This window comes from Quercus lobata, chromosome 8, assembly GCF_001633185.2.
Source record: "Quercus lobata isolate SW786 chromosome 8, ValleyOak3.0 Primary Assembly, whole genome shotgun sequence".
In the NCBI taxonomy this organism is placed as follows: Eukaryota; Viridiplantae; Streptophyta; class Magnoliopsida; order Fagales; family Fagaceae; genus Quercus; species Quercus lobata.
The window spans coordinates 56645668-56667016 of record NC_044911.1 but is presented as its reverse complement, the minus strand read 5'-3'; the positions used below and the strand labels follow the sequence as shown (position 1 = coordinate 56667016).

The following is a 21349-nucleotide window of genomic DNA, read 5'->3' as shown; positions in this document are numbered from 1 at the left end:
TATTAGACCAATCCATAAAAACCTACAAATATTTAGCTTAAAAAACCCGAATCAAAGAGGCTTGAAACAAAGAAATCACATGTTAGATCAACTTACTTGAGAGAAATTGTTGGACCAAAAGAGTTGTGGGGCCAAGAAAGCTTGAGTGAGGTCGAGAGAGCTGCGAGAGCTTGAGTGACGCTGAGGGTTCCAGAGAGAACCAAAGCAAGTGTGTGTCCAAGTGTAGTTGAGAGAAAGAGTGTAGTAAATGTGAGTTCAAGAAGAAAGAAAGAGCCATTTAACTCGAGTGAGACAACACTAACTTGTTGGTCCTAGCAAAATGTGTTTTATTACAACTATGACATTTAACTCAATTTTCTATAGTTTGAAAACTCCCCATTTTTGTTATTCCTATTCATTCTCACATTTTTGAATGATGAGTTTTAAAAATTGAGAACAAAAATCAAACCAAACAAGAGAAGAGATGGTGGTGCTGACATATTTTGAGTGATAGAAAATTAGAAATTGAGTAAACCAAACATTGCCTAAGACATTGACCTAGAGATTGAGTTTGATTCGACTAGCCCAAACCTAGTCCACAATGGCAAGTTGATTAGTAGGTCTTGGATCCACAAATATGGGTAGATCCACACCATGACCCATTGATGTGGTGGCCTAGACAAAAACCACCACAAATATGGGCATTTTTATGTTTTTTTTTTTTTTTTTAAATATAATAAAGAATTTCTTTATTTTGACTTGTTGTTGGGTTTTCTTTGTTGGATTGCTGTGAAATTCGAGTGGGTATGATTGATTTGTTGTTGGAGTTGTGGTAGATTTATTGTTGGTTGGTTGTTTTGTGGAAATGTGTCTAAGAAAAACAGTTTTGCTTGTTTGGAAAACAAATTTTAAGAATAAATTCTCAAACATATATATATATTTGGGTTAGTTTTAAAAACACAGAACCAATAACTGTTTCCACTATCCCACACATTCTAGTGCAAGATAGATTTAAATACCCATAATCCTTTTATATAGCTGACATAAATTGTTTGTCGACTATCTTTAATGTGGTAAAGTTTCAAAGCCAGCAAAGATAAACAATATTATTAAAGTTAAAGCTTTTATTATCAGTGCTAACTGCTAACCATCCTCATTTATATTCGCTGCAAATAAGTCAGTTTGTAGTTACCAAATTTGATTCTTCACAACCCTTCGTACTTGATATTGATGGTCGAGTAAATACACAAAACTTTTTTTTATAACATTTTTATAAAGTATAAATAGATAAATTTTTACTGATTCTTATCTAGGTCTAATATTAACATCACTTTCTTACTTATCAATAACAACTCACCATAGTTGGTAAAAAGAAAAGGGTTATATTAGGAAAATTTTGACATAATTTTTATAGGAAATATAAAAACTGTTAACAAAATTAATTATTTTATCATTTTCCCATAAAATGTTTATAAAAATAGTTGCTAAACCAATGCTCTTAGAGTATTCGTTAACATTTTCCAAAAGAGAAAGTCTAGGAACACAACATCTTTCACAACTGTGACATGACAAAATGTGATTAGTGAAGGAAAAATAGTGGATCTATGCGTAAATAATGGTTAATCGCTCACAATCTGCCATGTCAGAATTGTGGAATAATTTGTGATTTTAGAACACTCTCATAAAAACTATTGTATACAAATTTTATAATTCTAGCATTTTCCTTAATTGTAACGCAATGGTATGTCATATATGGAAACAAACCAAAATAAAATTAGAATGTTTTGAAGTCTGTCATCCGTATCAAAAATCATAATAAAAATTGTAGTTCTTGAACACATTAACAATTGGGCTTCTTAGAAGTCCAGTGGGCTTTTCCATTCATCCAAAGCCCATGGGCTTTCAGTTTTATCGTCGTCTTTTAAAAAAAACCAGCATCCCCAAGTAACGGGGAACCACAATTTTACACGCGAATTCGTAGAGCGTGTAAGACAAACTCCAGTACAGTTCACACTTCACAACCAACCAAGTAGTCAACTCCTGTGTAATAATAAAGAAAAAAACACGCGCGCGTTTAATAAAATCACGGTCCCGAACTTGAGCAACAAGGAAAGAAGGATACGCCGGTCATTCTAGGTCTCTTCCAAGGGTATTTTCGTAAACTCGACACAACCAGATGTGGTATAATTAGCACACAAACCCTACCTCATGTTTCTCACAACTCTGTATTCCTCTCTCTCTCTCTCTCTCTCTCTCTCAGAGTCTTTCACACTCCGATTCTCTCTCCCTCTCTCGCGGCTAGGGTTTTAGCGCAGCTCTTTCTTCAGGTTCGATCTCTCTCTCTCTCTCTCTCTACCTGATTTTCAATTATATGATATCTGATTCTTCGTTTATTTGATTCACTTTGTGTTTCTTTGAATCTGCTAAAATCATGTATATATGTTTTCGTTTTTAACGTTGATAGTTGATGTTTTATTATTTGGTTGATTTAGATTGTTAATATTGTTGTTGTAGATCTATGAAGTATCTATGAAAACCTTTGGTTTGACTTTCTGAAGCTGTAGCTACCATGTTTTTTTTTTTTTTTTGTTAGATTGATTTTAGATCGGATTGTAAAAACTGATTGAAATATTTTGGTTTTGGTCTCTTGTTATGTTACCTGGGATTTTAGTGCTTTAAGGATTTTGTGTGATGAGCTTGGTTATGTTCTTTGTATCTTAGTTAAGAGAATTAAATATTGGTTTATCGGTGACTTATAAGTATGTTTGATTGTTTTGCTTATTAATGTATAAAGATTTTGTGATGAACTTGGTTAGGTTTTTGTTATTTTAGTTTAGAGAATTAAATCGTAGTTAATCTGTGACTTATAAGTATGTTGGATTGCCTTGTTTTGGGTTCTGATTGTTTATACATGATGATTTTTTTTTTTGGCTTCAAATCTTGTAAATTTGTGAACATAATTTTGTACTCTAAATCGGTTCGTATGTTGTAATTTGTACTATGAGCTATTATCTGATATATTGAGGATTGAAAGGCTATTAATGTTGAATGGTCCTGTAATTTCTGGGGCTCTGAGTTTTAATGGAATTGAAAGTTGATTCTGACATGCTAAAAGTATTTATCATGATTACCCTAAGCAGAATTATCTTGTTGTCTCTTCATGCCATAGCTTCTTGTGATGTTGATTTATTACTTTGGCTTTATAATTAAATTGGTATTTATTTCTGATATTAGGTGTTAATAAATTGTTGTTTTGCAATGGCTTTTAGCTATTATTGAATAGTGTTGTTGCATTTACACTTTTTAATTCACATTGAAGTAGCAATCTATATAAGCTTTCTGATGGTTATTTATTTATTGTATTTATTGACAGTTCATTAAGAATGGGTAAGGAAAAGGTTCACATCAACATTGTGGTCATTGGCCATGTCGACTCTGGAAAGTCGACCACAACTGGTCACTTGATATACAAGCTTGGAGGTATTGACAAGCGTGTTATTGAGAGGTTCGAGAAGGAAGCTGCTGAGATGAACAAGAGGTCATTCAAGTATGCCTGGGTGCTTGACAAACTCAAGGCTGAGCGTGAGCGTGGTATCACCATTGATATTGCCTTGTGGAAGTTTGAAACCACCAAGTACTACTGCACAGTCATTGATGCTCCTGGACATCGTGATTTCATCAAGAACATGATTACTGGAACCTCCCAGGCTGATTGTGCTGTCCTTATTATCGACTCCACCACTGGTGGTTTTGAAGCTGGTATTTCCAAGGATGGACAGACCCGTGAGCATGCTCTCCTTGCTTTCACCCTTGGTGTCAGGCAAATGATTTGCTGCTGCAACAAGGTATGATGATACCATCTTATACCTAAGTATGTCTGTTCTTTATATTGAGTGATATTATTGATATTAATGTATTTTATGCTTTGGTTTACAGATGGATGCCACTACCCCCAAGTACTCAAAGGCCAGGTACGATGAAATTGTGAAGGAAGTCTCTTCCTACTTGAAGAAGGTTGGGTACAACCCTGACAAGATTCCTTTTGTCCCCATCTCCGGATTTGAGGGTGACAATATGATTGAGAGGTCCACCAACCTTGACTGGTACAAGGGTCCAACCCTTCTTGAGGCACTTGACCAGATCAATGAGCCAAAGAGGCCCTCAGACAAGCCCCTCCGTCTCCCACTTCAGGATGTTTACAAGATTGGAGGCATTGGAACTGTCCCTGTGGGTCGTGTTGAGACCGGTCTCATCAAGCCTGGTATGGTTGTGACTTTTGGCCCCACTGGACTGACCACTGAAGTTAAGTCTGTTGAAATGCATCATGAGGCTCTCCTAGAGGCTCTTCCTGGTGACAATGTTGGCTTCAACGTTAAGAATGTTGCTGTGAAGGATCTCAAGCGTGGATATGTTGCCTCCAACTCCAAGGATGATCCTGCCAAGGAGGCAGCCAACTTCAGCTCCCAAGTTATCATCATGAACCACCCTGGCCAGATTGGAAATGGTTATGCCCCTGTCCTCGACTGTCACACCTCCCACATTGCTGTCAAATTTGCTGAGCTCTTGACCAAGATTGACCGGCGATCTGGTAAGGAGCTTGAGAAGGAGCCCAAATTCTTGAAGAATGGTGATTCTGGAATGGTTAAGATGATTCCCACCAAGCCCATGGTTGTTGAAACTTTCTCCGAGTATCCCCCACTTGGTCGTTTTGCTGTCAGGGACATGCGTCAAACTGTGGCTGTCGGAGTCATCAAGAGCGTGGAGAAGAAGGATCCATCTGGAGCCAAGGTTACCAAGTCTGCTGCCAAGAAGAAGTGAATCGTGCTGCACCGGGTTTCTGCAAGTGATGGCTATCCTAGGTGTTATAATAAGGAATGGGTTCTTGCTAGTAAGCTATCAATAGTGTGTTTATGGTTTTGTTTAGTTGGTTATTGCTTCAAGTCTCCACCTTCATCACGCAGGTGCTGTTCTCAGAACTGGGTGCTTGACCGGCGGTGGCGAGGCAGCTGTGTTTTTGAGTCCTAAGTGTTTATTCTGCTTTTTTTTTTTCTTTTTTTTTTTTTTTAAATGTTGTCCTGTGAGACTTATATTTATTTTCATAAGCAGCTATGGAGTTTTAGGTCTGTTCCTAAGCTGCCGGGATGATTACTATTTACATTTATAATTAAGTAGTTATCTTGTGTTTTTATTTAAATCTCTCTCGTCGAATGAGTTTGGAACAGGATTATCTCCATTTCGTCCAATGGAATAAATTTAAAATGGAGATGAACTTGCTGCAACAGGTAATAGCTATATCTGGATTTTATAACAACGTCGTTGTTAACTGGTTGAATTTGTTTACTTCAAAAACATCCCTCGTTTTTGAAGTAAACTTACAGTATATATAATTTCGGCAATCTTACGTGAGAGAAAAACCTTGTTTGTGATTTGTTTCAATATGTTGCAATCTTACCGTGTTAATTGTTTTGTTTGTGATATAAATGTTAATTTTTGTCACCGTCGAGACACTAGCCTTGTTGAACAAGTGCGAAGTTAGGTGACAATTAACAAAGTGGCAAAATTCTATTTCCGTGCTCGCAGTGGCTGTTAGTGCTTGTGTTTCTTGTCAATTCAGGAAATCAGCGGCTAGGAGACGGCTTCTTGTTTAGCTAAACCCGCATCACAAATATAACGGAAGAACGATACAAAGAACTCATTTGGAGGATAGAGTTATACATAGAATGAGTGGAAAACGCATGAGAGGATTCTGGCTAGGATGAGCCGTACAATGTTTTTGGTTCATCATCACTGGCTCATTTCAAATTATCAATGCCACAACAGAGGGATGATAATCAGGCACCCGAGCAGTACCTGAGCGAGGAAGAAATTCCAGAAGAGAGGCGTTCATCTCGTTAAATGTTGAAACACGGGGATTGTCATTACTTATTTTTCTATGGAAACCTCATTTGATCAAAGTAGCGTCCGGTAAAGCCTCGGATATAAACTAAATTTATGTCAAAACAACTAAAAATTTGTCTCACAAATAAAGACGGGAAAACTGCCCAAAGGCTCAACCAAGCCAGGGCTTATCACAACCACAATACATAACATAGTTCAGTCGTTCTAAAAGCAAACCTTTCAAGAGATCTCATCATTTGTTTTCAGTTACAAATTCTTAAAAGCGGACTCATATTTCTGAGGAGTCAGTCTTGCCAACAGAGCCTTGTTATGACAGTGATCTGAGTCGACAAAGTAAAAGCTCCCATTGGCCTTAAATGTGACAAAAGGCCTATTGGTCTCTGGATGCCGAATATCAGCGAACTTAATAGTCCTAGGAATAGATGTGGCCAGCCAAGACAACATCTCCACATCGAAGCTATCTGAACCAGGCTGCCACCTGAGCTTGTGAACATAAGGACTTACAAACCAGTGGAGGGCACCAGTGGTGGTAGCACTGAGAAATATAACAGATGCCGCTACTGCACCCTTGAGAACCACATTCATATCAGGAGATGTCATGAAGGTTATTACTGGGCCCAGTGATACAGAGAGGCAGCAGGTTGAAAGAGAAAGAAGCTTTACTTTCTTAATGGTGGTAGAGATTGGGCCATGATAAGCAATCGCAGTGTCTTTTTCAGCTGCCCCTCTTTGTGGTCCGATACTAATCTTGTTGTCATCTTCTTTATTGGTGGCTTGAGATGCCCATCTTTTCTGGGCAGCAGTAGCCTGAATGGTAGAGGCGAAGTTGTGTTTGGCACTTGGGCTAAGTGGCCATGTTCCAGACCTACAAGGATAATAACCTGAAGCAGGACAGAAAAGTTATAAATGATAATGATTATAACAAAAACAGATGCCAATAGCATGCATTTCTGAACACCCAGCAATTAAAGCAGAAACCAGGACAGAAGGGTAGTAGAAGTTCGGGGCAGAATCAGGGGGGAGTTAAGGTTTTGCATGCAAGTACAAGTCTAATACAATACAACTGAAAAAAAAAATGCTCTTGTTGTTATAGATCCACAAAAAAAGTAGAAAAGGAGTTATGGGGCTTAATATCAGCCATGTATGGATCTTAAAAGTCCCACCCTACCCCCCCCCCCCCCCTTTTTTTTTCTCCTAATCAAAATTTACAATTGAATGAGTTGGTACAACTGACAAGCATTTGAAATATTTCCAAAAAGATATCTAAATGGAGAAGCTTTTAGAAAAGAACATATTGTGGTTAAAAAATTTTCTAGTCTGAAACATAGAAACAAATAAGAGAGGTCAGCATTTAACCTGATGGGAAGAAAGAAAGCTTTGTATATTACTCTAAGCAAACTATTTGACTCAAGGATTTTAGAGAAGAAATGATGGGTTAATAAGGCTTTGACACATAACACTTCAATTGATATTTCAAGTGTTCACTTTGACGTGGCATTCGCTGACTAAAAAGTGCCAGTTGAGCTAGAGCTCCATTGGCATTTTCTGACCGAAAACATTACAACATGTATGCATGTTATATATATATATATATATATAGAGAGAGAGAGAGAGAGAGGGGTAGAAAGAGAAAGAGAGCACCTGTAACCTGTTTCCTCTATCCCCCCGCCCCACCCCCTCAAAAAATAAACTCTTTTTTTTTGTGTGTGTGTATATGTGTAAGGTGTGTGCACATGTCCATAACTTTGCAGAGTGATAGAGAGAATATTGGGAATTTTCTTTTTTGTTAATTGGTAATTTACACATGCACTGCAATAAGTGTGACTTGAATTGACAACCTTCCCCTACATTGCTCTTATAAGGGAAGAAGGTGTCATTTGAGTTAGAGCTCATTAAAACATATAGAAAGTACATTATTAAGAGCACAGGAACACATTCCACTCTTCGATTGTGCAAATAACATGTGTTGGGGTCCCAATGGCATAGGAGCTTGCTTTAGGAAGTAACAATCATAGTATGTGTCAAGAAAGAGTTAGGTGAGATGAGCTGATAACATTGTGTAGATTTAGGTGAGGCCTAAATGAAGGCCTCAAGAAAGAGTTAGTTCTCTGTGAAGTCACCACCTTTGTTTAGAATTACAAAATGGTCATCAAGCTACAGATTTTTAAGCAACCTGACACCTGACACGTAAGTAACCATCCGTCATTGAGTGGTAAACAACCAGTAGTTCCACCTCAGTCCATGTCCAACCCCCATAATGTGTCAGTAAATATGAAAAGGGGAAAATGGACAGTTAGTGCGCCCCTCACTCTGAACTCTCAAGTCAAATGCTTTAAATGTGAAGGCTTTGGTCATGTTGCTGCCAAGTGCCCCAGTGAGGGCTTCCCTCATTTATGGACAAGTAAGAGAGTTATGTGGAAGATCTAGAAAAGCCAATCTATGAGCCTAACATTGATGAAATCAAAGACATAGATGAATAGTGTGAGGGATACATTAACCTAGGTTGCATTCAAGCCATACCACCTCAAGTCGAACTCCCTGAGAATAATCTTGATACACCTACGGTGAGAGAGGTTGAGTTTAGGTTAGTACAAACTAAAGAGGCTATTGAGAAAAATGGCCCAAGGATTTTTAGGCTAAAAGAGCTTAAGAAGGCAATGAGTGAAGATTTCATTTCCTCTGCAACCTAACTTGCATATGACAGTCTCATCACTAAATTTATAGACATAGTTCCTTTTTTTTTTTTTTTTTTGACAGGTCTAAATCTATAGACATAATGCCATTTGAATTCAAACCTAGGACACCTTTATATCCTCTCCACGTTCACCACATATTAAAGTACATGGGTCAATTGGAAACATATAACCATCATAAATTGCATCAAGTTCATAATATCAGTAAACAATCTCAAGCAAGTGACGGACCATATAAAATTCATGCTAATTCACGTTATATGGAATTTCTACTGGCAAAACTCAAAAGTGCTGAAATGGGCTGGACCAAATACATATATTAATGATTTTCTCTTTGATTATAAAAGAAGCTCCACTTATAAAGGTCCAACAGTTACCCCATATGATACTTTCCATGAGCTACCCCATGGTCCTGTTTCAAACCACAACACCACCAAACCTTTTGCCAACATGAAAAGAACATATCGATACTACTTTGGATGAGCAAGTTGTTTCTACTAGGGGTGAAAGAGTTTAGCACCATCTAATTCGATGGAAGGGACAACCAAATTCAGATTAAACCTAAATTACCAAAGAAGAGCTGACAACACCTAGACCTTAATCTACTACAATACTATCAATCCAAAGCTATTCCTGGCAACAACCTAGGTGCTGATTCCTTGGTTTTCCTTACTGACGGTTATTCCTAAGGACTATCCTTTATTTTATGTTCAATTGTTTTCCCCATATTTTCCATTGAATCTTGTCATGCATCACAATGTAACGATGTAATTTTTTTTTCCCGACGGGGGAGGGAGGATTTGAACCCTAAACGTCTCGTTTGGAAACACCAGGAATGACCTAGTTGAGCTACAAGGCTCTTGGCCACAATATAATGATGCATTAACAGTAACTGTATATCCTCTTGTTGAATTAGCATCTAAATCTGGAGAGTACTGAGTAGTGAGTACATGTGAATTATTTGGGTTGGCCAATCAACTTTCAGAGCAATTAGGTTTAGTAAATTCATAACCTATTGTCTCAGCCTCAACCATTCCCAAATGGAAAAAATCTAGTGACCCATTTCCTTAAACTACAACATCATTTACATAAATTAACTTTCAGACAATAAGGCTTGTCTAAATGATAATAACTACGACATCAATTCGAACTCTACCATGAACGTTGGTGTCTCGGACACTCCAGCTATAATCTTTCGATTACATAAATAAGCAAACCGATAAAACTTGCTAGATTGAAAGCGTTTCAAAAGAAAACGCAATCTGAAAAATATGTGTTTATTAGATGGTTAATGAAATGCGACCCTGTTTACGATTTTGAAAAAAAAAATTAGAGAGAGGAAATGGAAGGAGAAGGAGAAGGAGAAGGAACCTGAAGCGAAGGTTCTGGAAGATGATGATAGCTGCTTGGATTGCGATCGGAGCAAGTGAAAGAGAGCAGCTCTGGCCATTGCTATGGAGTTGAAGAGTTTTTTTCAGTTTGTGTGTTGCTCTGATCCAGAGCCAAACCCCTAAATGAAAAACAGAGAAGGGTTTTGCTTTGCTTTGCTTTGCATTGCAAACTTTAAATATTGATAGTACAACTAGGATATTTTTTGGAAAGATATTGTTTAATGATTTATAGTCTAAGATATTGATGGTACTTGTACACAACAAAAAATGGGCATTTGGTCTAGTGGTATGATTCTCGCTTAGGGTGCGAGAGGTCCCGAGTTCAATTCTCGGAATGCCCCACTTTCTTTGGTTAATTTTTTAGCTGGAGAATCCATGGGCCTATTGAGCTACCCTCTCTCCTTAAGAGTGGACCATGGGCCCATTATTGGGCTCACATTAAAATTGTCTAATTTTATTGTTTTGCATTGCCAAGTTGCAACCCATCAATTAGTAATTCTAACCCTTTTCAGAAGATGCTATGGCCTATGGGAAAGAATAAGGTCAATATGATTGAAACATTTCAAGGCAGATTTGGGAATGTTTGAATACTATTTATTGTTAAAAACTAAAAATATCCTAGTAAAATAATTTTTAAATATGTGAATAGTATTGTAAGATCCAGTTTTAAAATTTCTTCTATATCTATACTATTATTTAAGGGGTTTCCTCTGTTTGGATTCCTCATTTTTTTTAGTTCAAAAATGCCCTTACACCCCTATGTTTAAGTAGAGACAAAATTAGAGGACAATCCGGTAAAAATGTAACTCTAACTCCCACTAAAACATCGCCTAAAAAATAGGACTACTCTCCTATTAATTTTCAAAATGATTTATTCACTTATAAATTAAATTTTCAAAATAAAAATTATATATATAAAATATAAAAACACATTTTTTTTTCTACAAAATAGAACCACTAACCAAAAATAAAAAAGATTCATAGCACGCACGAAGCGCGTGTGATAAACCTAGTTTTTAATAAAGTATTTACAGGTACTGTAAATAGTATATGAGACCAACTAAAAAAACATAATTCTATGTATGTGAAAATGCTCTTCTCAAAAAATAAATAAACAAATAAAAAGAAAATAAAAGAAAAGAAAAGAAGAGAAGAAAACGTGAAACGCATAAGCAAGTGTTTTTCAGCATTACTTGATTAGTCGAATAATTGCGTAGCAGTAGGGCATACGATCCAATTAATTAATTAATATACTTTATCATACTAGCTTATCTAGAACTAAAAGACTTGGTTGAATTGAATGCACTTTCCTGCCTTGCTCCTTACAGTTATACCGTCAATCTGTCCCTTCCTACTTTCCTTTCTCTTCTTCTAGTAACCCTTGCTTCTTCTCCTTCTAATCAAATTTTCTCTCACTTTTACCCACTCTCTCCAAAGTCCAACAACCCCTTTTCCACTCCTAAATAAATAAATAATATTTCCTCTTCTAGAAGCCCTTAACCCCAACCTGACACACACTCTCTCTCTCTCTCATATCTAGAAGTCTAGAAAAATCACTATATATATAAAAATTGGTCTCGGTCCACTTTCACAATCACCCCCAACCAACAACAACAACAACAACAAGTTCTCCTTCAAAAAAAAAACCATTCTCAAAATCTTTAACCATGGAGGACAAAACATATCTCCAAAGCCCCGAAGATCTTGAGGAAGACGCGCTCTCACTCTGTGACCTTTCCATTCACGATGTAAACGCAGAGCTCGAAGAACCCAACTCTTTTTCTTCCTATTCTGACTCTCCTTCACGACCAGACTTGTTCGAGTTCTCCACCGCCAACCCAACAATCAAAAACGACGCCGTAATCTTCTGCGGCAGAGTCATACACCAGAAACACCACCAAGAAGAAGAGCATCCCAGGCGAAGAGTTCTATGGGGATCAGAGTCTTTCAACAAGTCCCAGAAATTCCACTCCGCTAGGATCACCGGCCACACCCGGTCAAGCTCGCTAAGTGTACCGGCGACCGGGAGTTTCCGGTACCAGAAGTGCGAGTCGAAGAAGCACAAGGTGATAATTGGGCTGGCGAAGATTCAGCCCCAGATGGAGCTGAGTGAGATAAGGAAGAGACAGGCTCGGCGGGGCCCGGTACCGATGATTCCGGTTGTTGTTGACGGAAGGGAACCGGTGATTGTCGGTGGTGATGGTGGTAAGAAGAGCGGAGGGACTGGGCCTGCGAAGAGTCCTTGGGCGTTGCTGAGATGTAGGGCCCACTTCGCTAGCGTGTTGGCTCGAGCGTCTTCTGCTTGCTTTCCGCTTTTGTGACCATTTCCACTCATTGCAAATTTATTTATTTTTTTGGTATTGTTAAATGTTACTTGCTAATAATACATTTATTTATTTTAGCCCCTTGTTTTGTTTACTATTATGTTTATTTATAGTATATTATTTTCTTTGTTGAATGTTGAACGGAATGATTCCAAATGCAAGCCCACAATAAAAGTGCGTGGATAACATTTTTTATTTAAAATTTAAATAAATATACATTATAATATATCAACAATCTTTTCCCCATATTATCAATGGTGCAAAAACTTTTTTCTCTAAGTCAATAATTTTGTAAGTTTAATTGATATTTTTAGAGCTTCCAGTTAAGATGTTTAAGAATAAGATCCTCCCTTATCCATTGTAACTGTCTAACAAAAGTCACCAAACAACAAAATTGTTGGCATGTATACAATGATGTTGGTTTAATCCTTTCAACCTATTTGGATATGGCTAAGAGAATTACTTTCATTCCTTTGTCCCCATTTAATTTTGATGAGGATAAACTTTATCTCCTACAAAACAGCTGAGGATAACTCCTCACTCCTTGTGGATCATCTACGGAATAGTTCCCAACTCCTACACATTAGCTAGGGGATAACCCCATATCCCTACAATTCAACTAATGTGATTATCCAAAAGCTCCTGTATAAACACTAAGGTGCTCGAATCCCAAGGTACACAAAAAATACATCTTAGAAACTCCTTTTCAAAAAAGTTCATTATCAGTTTTTGATTTGACCTTGAGAGAGTCTTAAACCGACACCGCACCAGTGCACTTCACAAAGGTGTTTGTCTTTATTTTTTGCAAGTTCACTACTCTTCACCCCTCACAAAAGATAGCGAGTTTGGGCAATAGATCTACTGAAGATTTAGAGCATCGTCAAATTTTGTATACATTTTATTTATGTCCATTGTTTGAATCCTTGTTCTTGTTTTGTATAGCCTATGAAAGTATTCATTACGAAAGGGATACGTCACTTAATTATGACGTGTACGAGATATTACCTCAAAACCTAACATGCACCAAAGCTAACCAATGGCAGTCGCATTTTGTATATGATTAAAGTGAATTTGGACATAGCTTTTCATTGAAAGTTTATTTGCTTATTTGTTGAAAATTAGTTAAAGAAAGATGTACTTAGGAAAAAAATCCAGACTTTAAAAGTGTCTACATAAGTAAATAAGATATAGAGTTAAAAAGAGTTAGACAATATATTTGTGAGTGGAGGCAATTGTTGTAAATCCAGTCGGAAAAGAAAAAAGAAAAGAAAAAAGGAAATCATGTACAAAATGCTCAAAGTTTATATCAAATTTTAGATTAGGTCCATATCTATAAATATATTTTATATAATTAAATTTGGCAATTGAAGTTTGAAATTATGAAATTGTTTCGATATTAGTCTTTTGTCCATCTCACTAATTTATTTCCATTATTCATGATTACAAAGATGGCAATGGACGTAAGACAGGGTAAATTCTGTGCAAGATGGTGTGTTTTTGCCATCGCTACCCATGATAATAAGTGCATATAAAAGTAGAAAACTATTGATTAAACCCACGCTTTTCTTATGACGAGGTCATAAATTATTTTAACAAGCAATTGAACATAAAAGGGTAAAGTCTAAACAAACAAAGTTTTTCGTATATCGAGAAAGTGAATCAAAATTGGTTACTTACATAAAACATAAAATTTTATCAACAATTTCACGCTCTATCACTGCCCAAAATAAAGAAAAAAAACATGGTATAAATTCTTTGCTTTTTGTGTAATATTCCAAAAAAAGAAGGTAAAGTAGTAGTAAGCAGGAATAAAACGACAACGTTTCACTAATTAAAAAAGTACTCACCATGAAAAAGCCAGACGCCGCCTGCGTCGGCTTCAATTAGTACTTTCGCCAGCAGCAGCACAATCAATCTCTAGACAGACACTCACTCACTTCCCAAAACCAAAGCGTCGCTCCTGCCTCGTCTTCTTCTCCTTCTCCGCCGCAACAACACTTCGTCTTTCTTCTCGCCGCTACAAATCTCTTCCTGTATGTATATTTCTACACGTAGTATTTCACTGTATAATAACACAAAATTCATGTATGTATACGTGTATGTGTAACTGTAAGCTTGCAAAACATGCGTACACGTATCAATGTGTATATATCTAAGCTCCAATCTGATTTGATTTACAGCAAGAACGTTCTAATTGATCTATAGAGTTCTTTTGATTTACCATGTACTTGTTTGTAGCAGTAAAAGTGTGAAAATCTCTGTTTGGTTGCTCCAGGAAAAAAACAATTAATTTTTTAGAGCTTAAATTTAAACTAGATGGACATGGAAGTTATGCTCTAGGCTTGGACAATGATAATGTGTGTAATTGTAGCAGATGGATCAAATAGATGCTCCAATTTCAGACGTTGGTGTAGGAATTATTGCTAATGCTCCTGCTCCGGAAATTGAGGGTTTCAAGTACCGCGTTGATGATATTTTTGGGAAGGTTGATAAGGTAAGAACATGTGTAACAAGCCAGTAACTAGTTGTCTTTATATGTGTGTGTGTGTGTGCGTTTTTTTTTTTTTTAAGTGACTGAAGTATGTCATATATGTTTCATAGTGTATAAGTTATTTTTAAGATGGGTAATGTTTCATGCTGTCGTTTTGGGAGCTGGTCCATATGTAATCAGTATATCATGTGCCACCGTTTCATTCAGAAACAAGATTTTTTAATGCAATTGACATATTGGACAGAAAACGGAGGGTCAATGTTGTTATGGCTCAGCAGATGGATGCCTAAGAACGCTACTGAATTTATTTATGGGGATATACATGATTTAGTTTCTAGAGGCATAAATTTAATGCTGCCCAATTTGTTAAAATGAACACTAAACCTCTTGTGTTGCGATTGGCTACTGATTTTAGTTACCAAATGGCTGTTCAAAATTATATTTGTTTGAGTCTGTCCAACCTTGTTTTGGCCCTTTTATGTGGGATTAGAGTTTGAGGGAAGGACATAATGAGTAGGCTGCACCTTATCTAGACTGGCATTTGGAGGTGAAGAATTAGTATTTGTTTTTCCTCTTCTTTATTTTCTTCTTGGTGGTCTCCCATGTATGTTATTTGCACCTTTAGTGGGTTTTAATAAAAGTGTTAATCTATCAAGAAAGAATAAAAAGTCGTCATCATTCCTTGTTTGATTAAATACTAAGTTTGAATTTTTTTTTTTTGGTGTGGTTGGTCAATTTAATTCTGTATATTATGTTGTACACAACTTATCTTCATTCAGGCTCAGGGGCTTGCTTGCTCATGTCTTTCCCATTTAATAAGATTATTGTATGTTATAGGGCTTTCTATAATAAAGTTTTACCAGGTAGTTGGAAAAATAATTATATAGCTGCAGATGTGCTCATCCAAAATAATAAAACTGTAGATATGGGATCAATGTATTATATAGCATGGGCCTTTTTCATGGTTATAGAATACTGCTATAATTTTGTCTATTGAGTTTACCTTAAAATGATACTAAATGCGGCAGTTGTTCTTATATAATCTTGTTGGGTCACTTTAAATCCATTAATGTCTGGATGTTTATAAGTTGATTGTTAGTATTACATTTTTCCTTGCAGCTTGAGCAGAGAGTGAATGAGATAGAACAATTCTATTCGACTAAAAGTAAAAAGCAACTTAGCACATCCAAAGCTAGCTCAATAGTGAAGGATAAAGATAAGGAGAAACATATTCCAAGTATTAAAAGGCAGCAGCAAGATGCATCACGTCGGGAAGCAGCTGCTGCAAAGAGAATGCAAGAACTCATGCGCCAATTTGGCACAATATTGCGTCAGGTAAAGAGCTCATACCCGTTCTATCATATGTTATTGCTAAGACATTTTTATGTGTTGTCTTTGTGGTGTGTGTGTAAGTTTATTTATCTTTCCATTTTGGGATCTCAAGGGGATTTGAATTTTTTTCTCTTTTAACTTAGTTTTATATATTGTTTTGACACTTGTACACTATCATAATTATTTGCCTCCTTACTAATTAATATATATATATATATATATTGCCTCCTTTATGAAGTTTCTCCCTTATATATTCCATGTCATCTCACAAAAGAAAATGCTAAACGAAAGGCCCTTTATTCTCCAGAAATTATAGTTCTAATCGTTAGATTGTAATTAAATAGTTGTTTGGTATGTTAGGAGTATTTGATATTATATATCCTTTGGTTCAAAGTTCATGGTAATTACCAAACCTCCATTTTTTTTTCCCTTTTTAAAGCAGATTCTCCCAAATGTTTTTGTTGTTAGGAAATGGTGAATTTATCATTTAATCAATATTCTGATACTCCCCATCGTGTGTGGACCCCAACTCTCCCTTAATAAGTAGAGCCAACATGTGGGATTTTTAAATTTTACTCCGCCTTAATAAGTGGAGCCAACGCATGGAATTTTTAACTTTTTAAATGGGAGGTAGAGCAGGAACAAAGTTTGAACCCCGAACTATCTACTTTGATACCATGATAAATTACCTATTCTCTCAATATCTCAGATTAAGCTATTAGAAAATGATGAATCTACTCATTTATTCATTTAACCAATATTCTAATAATTTGCTTATTAAATTATCTCTTTTTCTGCTAGGGATTTTTGTCACACCTTTAATTATGGTGGACTCTATGTTGGGACACCCTTCCAAAAATATATGTCTGGTCTTGGCTATAAATTGCACCTATACCAAGGCACCATCAAGTGGATGCTGTAAAATCAAAATCATGTGCATGTCATTTTATTTTTTTCTGATGTGTGCTTTCAGATCATGCAACACAAGTGGGCATGGCCCTTTATGGAACCTGTAGATGTAGAAGGCCTAAAGTTACATGACTACTATGAGGTAAGGTTTACCGTTTTCCTTTTTATTGATATGTCAATCAGCATTATATTAATCATGCAATATTGCATTCCTAAAGAAACTGTTCATGATGAATGATTGTTCTACTGATGGATTTATTTTAATCAAGTTAAATGAAAGTTTGTATCTATAATTGTAATTATGTGTATATCTGCTTTTGATCTCTGGGCATACCAAGTAGTGCCATCTCGAATATATATATATATATATATATATAGGAGATAGTTAAAATCATAATTGTTTGGAGGGGCGTCCTGTATATTCTGGCTTTGTTATTGAATAGTCCATTGGTTCACTTCATCACTTGTGGTAGTCTGTCCTTAATTGCCTTCCCAACTTTGGTCTTGGATTTCTTCTGTATGTGCATTTGATTAATTTGTTCTAGATGATGAATACTAGGTTATTGACAAGCCCATGGATTTCAGTACTGTAAAAAATCAAATGGAAGCCAAGGATGGTACTGGATATAAGAATGTCCGGGAAATATGTGCTGATGTGAGGTTGATTTTCAAGAATGCAATGAAATATAATAATGACGACAGAAGTGATGTTCACGTTATGGCCAAAACTTTGTTGGAAAAATTTGAGGAGAAGTGGTTGCTACTTCTGCCTAAAGTTACTGAAGAGGTAACTTGCTTTGCCAGCATGCATGGCTCTTTCTTGGTCTAAAAGCGATTGTAAAGAATCCGTGGTTCATTATTCTTGATGATTTGTAATGTTAGTAGCAATGTACTTGCAGGAAAAAAGACGAGAAGACGAGGAAGCACAGGCACAGTTGGATATGCAGCTTGCTCAGGACGCAGCATATGCCAAAATGGCAAGAGATTTAAATAACGAGGTATGTTAAATGTTTATGAGCTTTTTATATGGATATGTTTATAAAAAAAGGAGTTTTTTGAGATAATTTATAGACTTCTTAAGTTTTTCAAGAATCTTTCAACTATGTTTGGATGTTTTTCCAACTGTCTTATTCTAGTCTGATTAAATTCTCATCTTTTACTGAAAGTATTATAGGACCTTGTTTGAATGCACTATAATGAATTTTTTCAGCTGTACGAGCTTGATGTGCATTTGGAAGATCTCCGAGAAATGGTTGTTCAGAAGTGCAGGTTTGTTCCATAACATCATTATCTAATTTCCTCAAATTACAGCTTCATATTTTTGCTTTTATTTGTAATTTTTTCCATAAATTTACCCATTGGGACCAATAAAAGCCAGGTTAATTATAGATATGCATGTTGATTACGAATTTTACATGTGCATCTAGATGTGAATGTGTCTTTTCCCTTTGAGTTAAAGTCTATGAGTGCTTTTTCTTAGTTGAAGTCTTCACCACAACTAGAAGTTATGTCATCAAAAGTAGGTAATAGAATAAAATGGGATCATATTGTCGTATGTTTCATCTACTGGGCCAATGGCTATTTAGATTGATGTGTTCTAGATCAGATTGCTTGGTCTTTGTGGTCTGATATGCTTTGTATCTGCTTGTACAATTTCCAAACGCCACTGTTATACTTTGACTATAGTTTTTATAGATACCGAATGCAATTGCTGTTCATTGAATGGGAGGGGATTGTACTAGTGAATCCTCCAATTCTCTCCCATTTTTAGTTGGATGTACCACAAGTGGGCAGTCATTTGATTCTTAAATGCCATGTCTTACATCATGGCATTTTTTATAAAACATGTCTTGCATCTAAATAAAAATTGGAGGGAATTGCAAGATTCAATGGGAGAGGATCTTATCATGTTTCTATTTTGCTTGGATGAGGAACCCTTGTAACTTAACATTAAACACACTTCTGAATTCATCCCTAAACCTGTAGTAATAGATTTTGGGTCATAAACAAATTGCAAAAAAAACTAGTTCTAGGATCCATGGCATGTTGATTGAGCACGTGGTTAAAACTCCTTAAAATTTCTAAACCATGGGGGCAGATTTATAGATTAAATTTTGTTGTGATTTATTCTGTTGATCACTTTGTGAATAGCATGAGGAACTATATTTTTGTTAAATATTTAATGTATACAATGGGTACATCGTGGGTGGGATGTGAGGCTTTGCTAGCATTAATAAGTATCTTAAAAGTGTAATCTATGCATATTGTGTCATCAAAATTATTAGAAATTTTCAGATTTGGAGGCCTTATGGTGGATTTAAGTTTGGTAGTGTCTTATGTATTGGGAAGAAAATTGGCAAAGTTTGTGATTTGAGAATGGTTATCTTTGGAGCTAGAGAAATGCTTTACGAACAAATCTATGAACATACTTTTTATTTAAACTGAGGGTGAATTGTCATGTTGCATATTAATGCATATCAAGTGGGCACACCTAGTGTATTTGGCTTGTGGAACTTGTATCCAATGCACTAGACAAAAAATTATAAATTGGTTCTTAGCAACCTTTTGTCAGCATTACTCTTGGAATTAGCTAGAAAGAAAAAGGATTACTCTACTTAACTATTACAAATTCAGTTTTCCAACGTGGTTTTTCTGCCTCTGATAACCTGATCAAATTACTAGTATGGATGCCTCGTTACTTTTGCATCACTGCACAAGCAATTGTTAAGAACATTTTTTCCAGAAAAATTTCAACCGAGGAGAAGAGAAATCTTGGGGCAGCACTCACCAAATTGTCTCCTGAAGATCTAACCAAGGCATTGGAGATTGTTGCTCAAAATAATCCAAGCTTCCAAGCAACTGCTGAAGAGGTGGACCTTGACATTGATGCTCAGGTTATCATATACATTTTTTTTATAAGTATTGTACAGTATTTTCGTCTTCTAGATTCTCGAAAGATTGCTTGGTTATAGAATGAGTCATTGAGTTTATTGTGTTTCTTATCCAGAGTGAATCTACCTTATGGAGGTTGAAGTTTTTTGTGAAGGATTCTCTGGAAGTTCAAAGCAGGAGTTCGCTAAACACAGGTGGCCTGAGCAACAACAACAATAATGACAATCACAATAACAACAACAATAACATAAACAATAACAAGCGGAAAAGGGAGATTTGTGATGCTATTGCCAAAACTGCCAAGAAAAAAAGTAAAAAGCCCTAATAACGTCTTTCTGTGGGATGGTGCAGTTAGGCTGTGTATTTGCCGACATTTCTTGTTATCTGTTACTGACAATTCTCAATAGTCTGAAAATGGGTTGGATGTGTTCTAATAAGGAAAAGGCAAAAGCATCACTAATGATATTTCGTAGATGCTAGCAACCGATTCATTTTCAGGTGCTGGCTATTTACTAGAAATTTAATGGTCTAATTTAGAAGTTAGGAGCTGCCTTATGATTCTCCTTCTGATGGTGCTCTGCCAATGTAACATAAACAATGATCCGTATCAACAATGTCTTTTGTTTCAAATTTCAGCCAGTTTAGTTGTTGTTGTTGTTGTGTATGAAATGCCCAAAAACTCTATGCAACACAGGATGTGAGTTTAACTCTAGGCTCTGCTGGGTTTGTGTCGTTTTGTTTTATCACAAATCAGTATCAAATTGATTAGTTTATTTTCAGTTTATTGAAAATGAATTGTTTTCAAAAAGTTGTATCTAGGAAATGGTGGAAAGTTGATGCTCAGGAAAAAAAAAAGTTATACTTTATAAAAAATATATATGTTTTCAAACTATTAAAATAAAAGAAAAAAGGCTTTAAATACCGGAGACACAATGGTTTCACCTCATTCACGTTTTGAGCTTTCATAATCACAAACACAAGAAGATAAAAGGCCCTCAAGTTATGTTTGAACAAAATGAGATAGAGGAAAAGGTAGAGAGAAGAAAGGAGAGTAGGCATTCACTCCTAATGATAATTCTTTATTATCAGTTAAGACACCAATCGATTTTTGGTATATGCGGGAATTGAACCCTAGATCTCTTATTCAATCATAATAGACTTTATCAGTTAAACTAACTGTAACTCACAACATTTAGTACATTTTGATCACCTTCCTTTGTCCTCTCCTCTCCCTTCATCCAAAACAGGATCAAGGCCTAGTTTAGGTATGGCTCATATGTAATAATGTTGAATTAAGAACTAAGCATGTGGAAGCTAGACTAAAATGTCATACTCATATGTGGACTAAAATGTCATACTAATTTTTCACAACAAATTTTACAAATGTTGAAATGATCGACTGTAAGTGATAGACATATCTTATAAACCCATTACCTTTTT

The 21349-nt window shown here is 36.0% G+C and overlaps 4 protein-coding genes and 1 non-coding gene across 6 annotated transcripts; 4 read left to right on the top strand and 1 right to left on the bottom strand.

Moving 5' to 3' along the window:
- Positions 1-2198: 2198 nt before the first annotated feature.
- LOC115958273 (elongation factor 1-alpha-like) lies at positions 2199-5173 on the top strand. Its single transcript, XM_031076681.1, has 3 exons — positions 2199-2306; positions 3353-3824; positions 3916-5173. The coding sequence occupies exons 2-3, from the start codon at positions 3363-3365 to the stop codon at positions 4795-4797; spliced, it is 1344 nt and encodes a 447-aa protein (XP_030932541.1). The 5' UTR covers positions 2199-2306; positions 3353-3362; the 3' UTR covers positions 4798-5173.
- Positions 5174-5923: 750 nt separating this feature from the next.
- LOC115958276 lies at positions 5924-10122 on the bottom strand. Its single transcript, XM_031076685.1, has 2 exons — positions 9942-10122; positions 5924-6758 (listed from the first exon to the last, which is right to left on the bottom strand). The coding sequence occupies exons 1-2, from the start codon at positions 10018-10020 to the stop codon at positions 6124-6126; spliced, it is 714 nt and encodes a 237-aa protein (XP_030932545.1). The 5' UTR covers positions 10021-10122; the 3' UTR covers positions 5924-6123.
- Positions 10123-10230: 108 nt separating this feature from the next.
- On the top strand, positions 10231-10302 carry TRNAP-AGG. Its single transcript has one exon. It is a non-coding gene; the product is annotated as a tRNA-Pro (tRNA).
- A 1057-nt stretch (positions 10303-11359) lies between these two features.
- LOC115958277 lies at positions 11360-12362 on the top strand. The gene has a single exon (XM_031076686.1). It carries the CDS (start codon positions 11629-11631, stop codon positions 12280-12282), a length of 654 nt encoding a protein of 217 aa, XP_030932546.1. The 5' UTR covers positions 11360-11628; the 3' UTR covers positions 12283-12362.
- A 1750-nt stretch (positions 12363-14112) lies between these two features.
- Positions 14113-20559, top strand: LOC115958274 (transcription factor GTE6). Of its 2 annotated transcripts, none has more exons than XM_031076682.1 (9): positions 14113-14318; positions 14660-14779; positions 15896-16111; positions 17082-17159; positions 17577-17804; positions 17917-18015; positions 18228-18286; positions 19761-19911; positions 20025-20559. In XM_031076682.1, exons 2-9 carry the CDS (start codon positions 14660-14662, stop codon positions 20232-20234), a joined length of 1161 nt encoding a protein of 386 aa, XP_030932542.1. In that variant the 5' UTR covers positions 14113-14318; the 3' UTR covers positions 20235-20559. The 2 variants fall into 2 exon arrangements, with proteins under 2 accessions (XP_030932542.1, XP_030932543.1); XM_031076683.1 differs by having other exon boundaries at positions 14118-14318; positions 14657-14779.
- Positions 20560-21349: the final 790 nt, after the last annotated feature.

Excerpts from the sequence above, each read along its gene's own strand:
- LOC115958276 (XM_031076685.1), bottom strand. The coding sequence starts at position 10,020 with ATGGCCAGAGCTGCTCTCTTTCACTTGCTCCGATCGCAATCCAAGCAG. Across the intron at positions 6,759-9,941 it reads TTCCAGAACCTTCGCTTCAG|GTTATTATCCTTGTAGGTCT; the intron begins GTTCCTTCTCCT and ends GTCCTGCTTCAG.
- LOC115958274 (XM_031076682.1), top strand. The coding sequence starts at position 14,660 with ATGGATCAAATAGATGCTCCAATTTCAGACGTTGGTGTAGGAATTATT. Across the intron at positions 16,112-17,081 it reads TTGGCACAATATTGCGTCAG|ATCATGCAACACAAGTGGGC; the intron begins GTAAAGAGCTCA and ends GTGTGCTTTCAG. Across the intron at positions 17,805-17,916 it reads TGCCTAAAGTTACTGAAGAG|GAAAAAAGACGAGAAGACGA; the intron begins GTAACTTGCTTT and ends ATGTACTTGCAG.
- LOC115958273 (XM_031076681.1), top strand. The coding sequence starts at position 3,363 with ATGGGTAAGGAAAAGGTTCACATCAACATTGTGGTCATTGGCCATGTC. Across the intron at positions 3,825-3,915 it reads TGATTTGCTGCTGCAACAAG|ATGGATGCCACTACCCCCAA; the intron begins GTATGATGATAC and ends TTTGGTTTACAG.
- LOC115958277 (XM_031076686.1), top strand. The coding sequence starts at position 11,629 with ATGGAGGACAAAACATATCTCCAAAGCCCCGAAGATCTTGAGGAAGAC.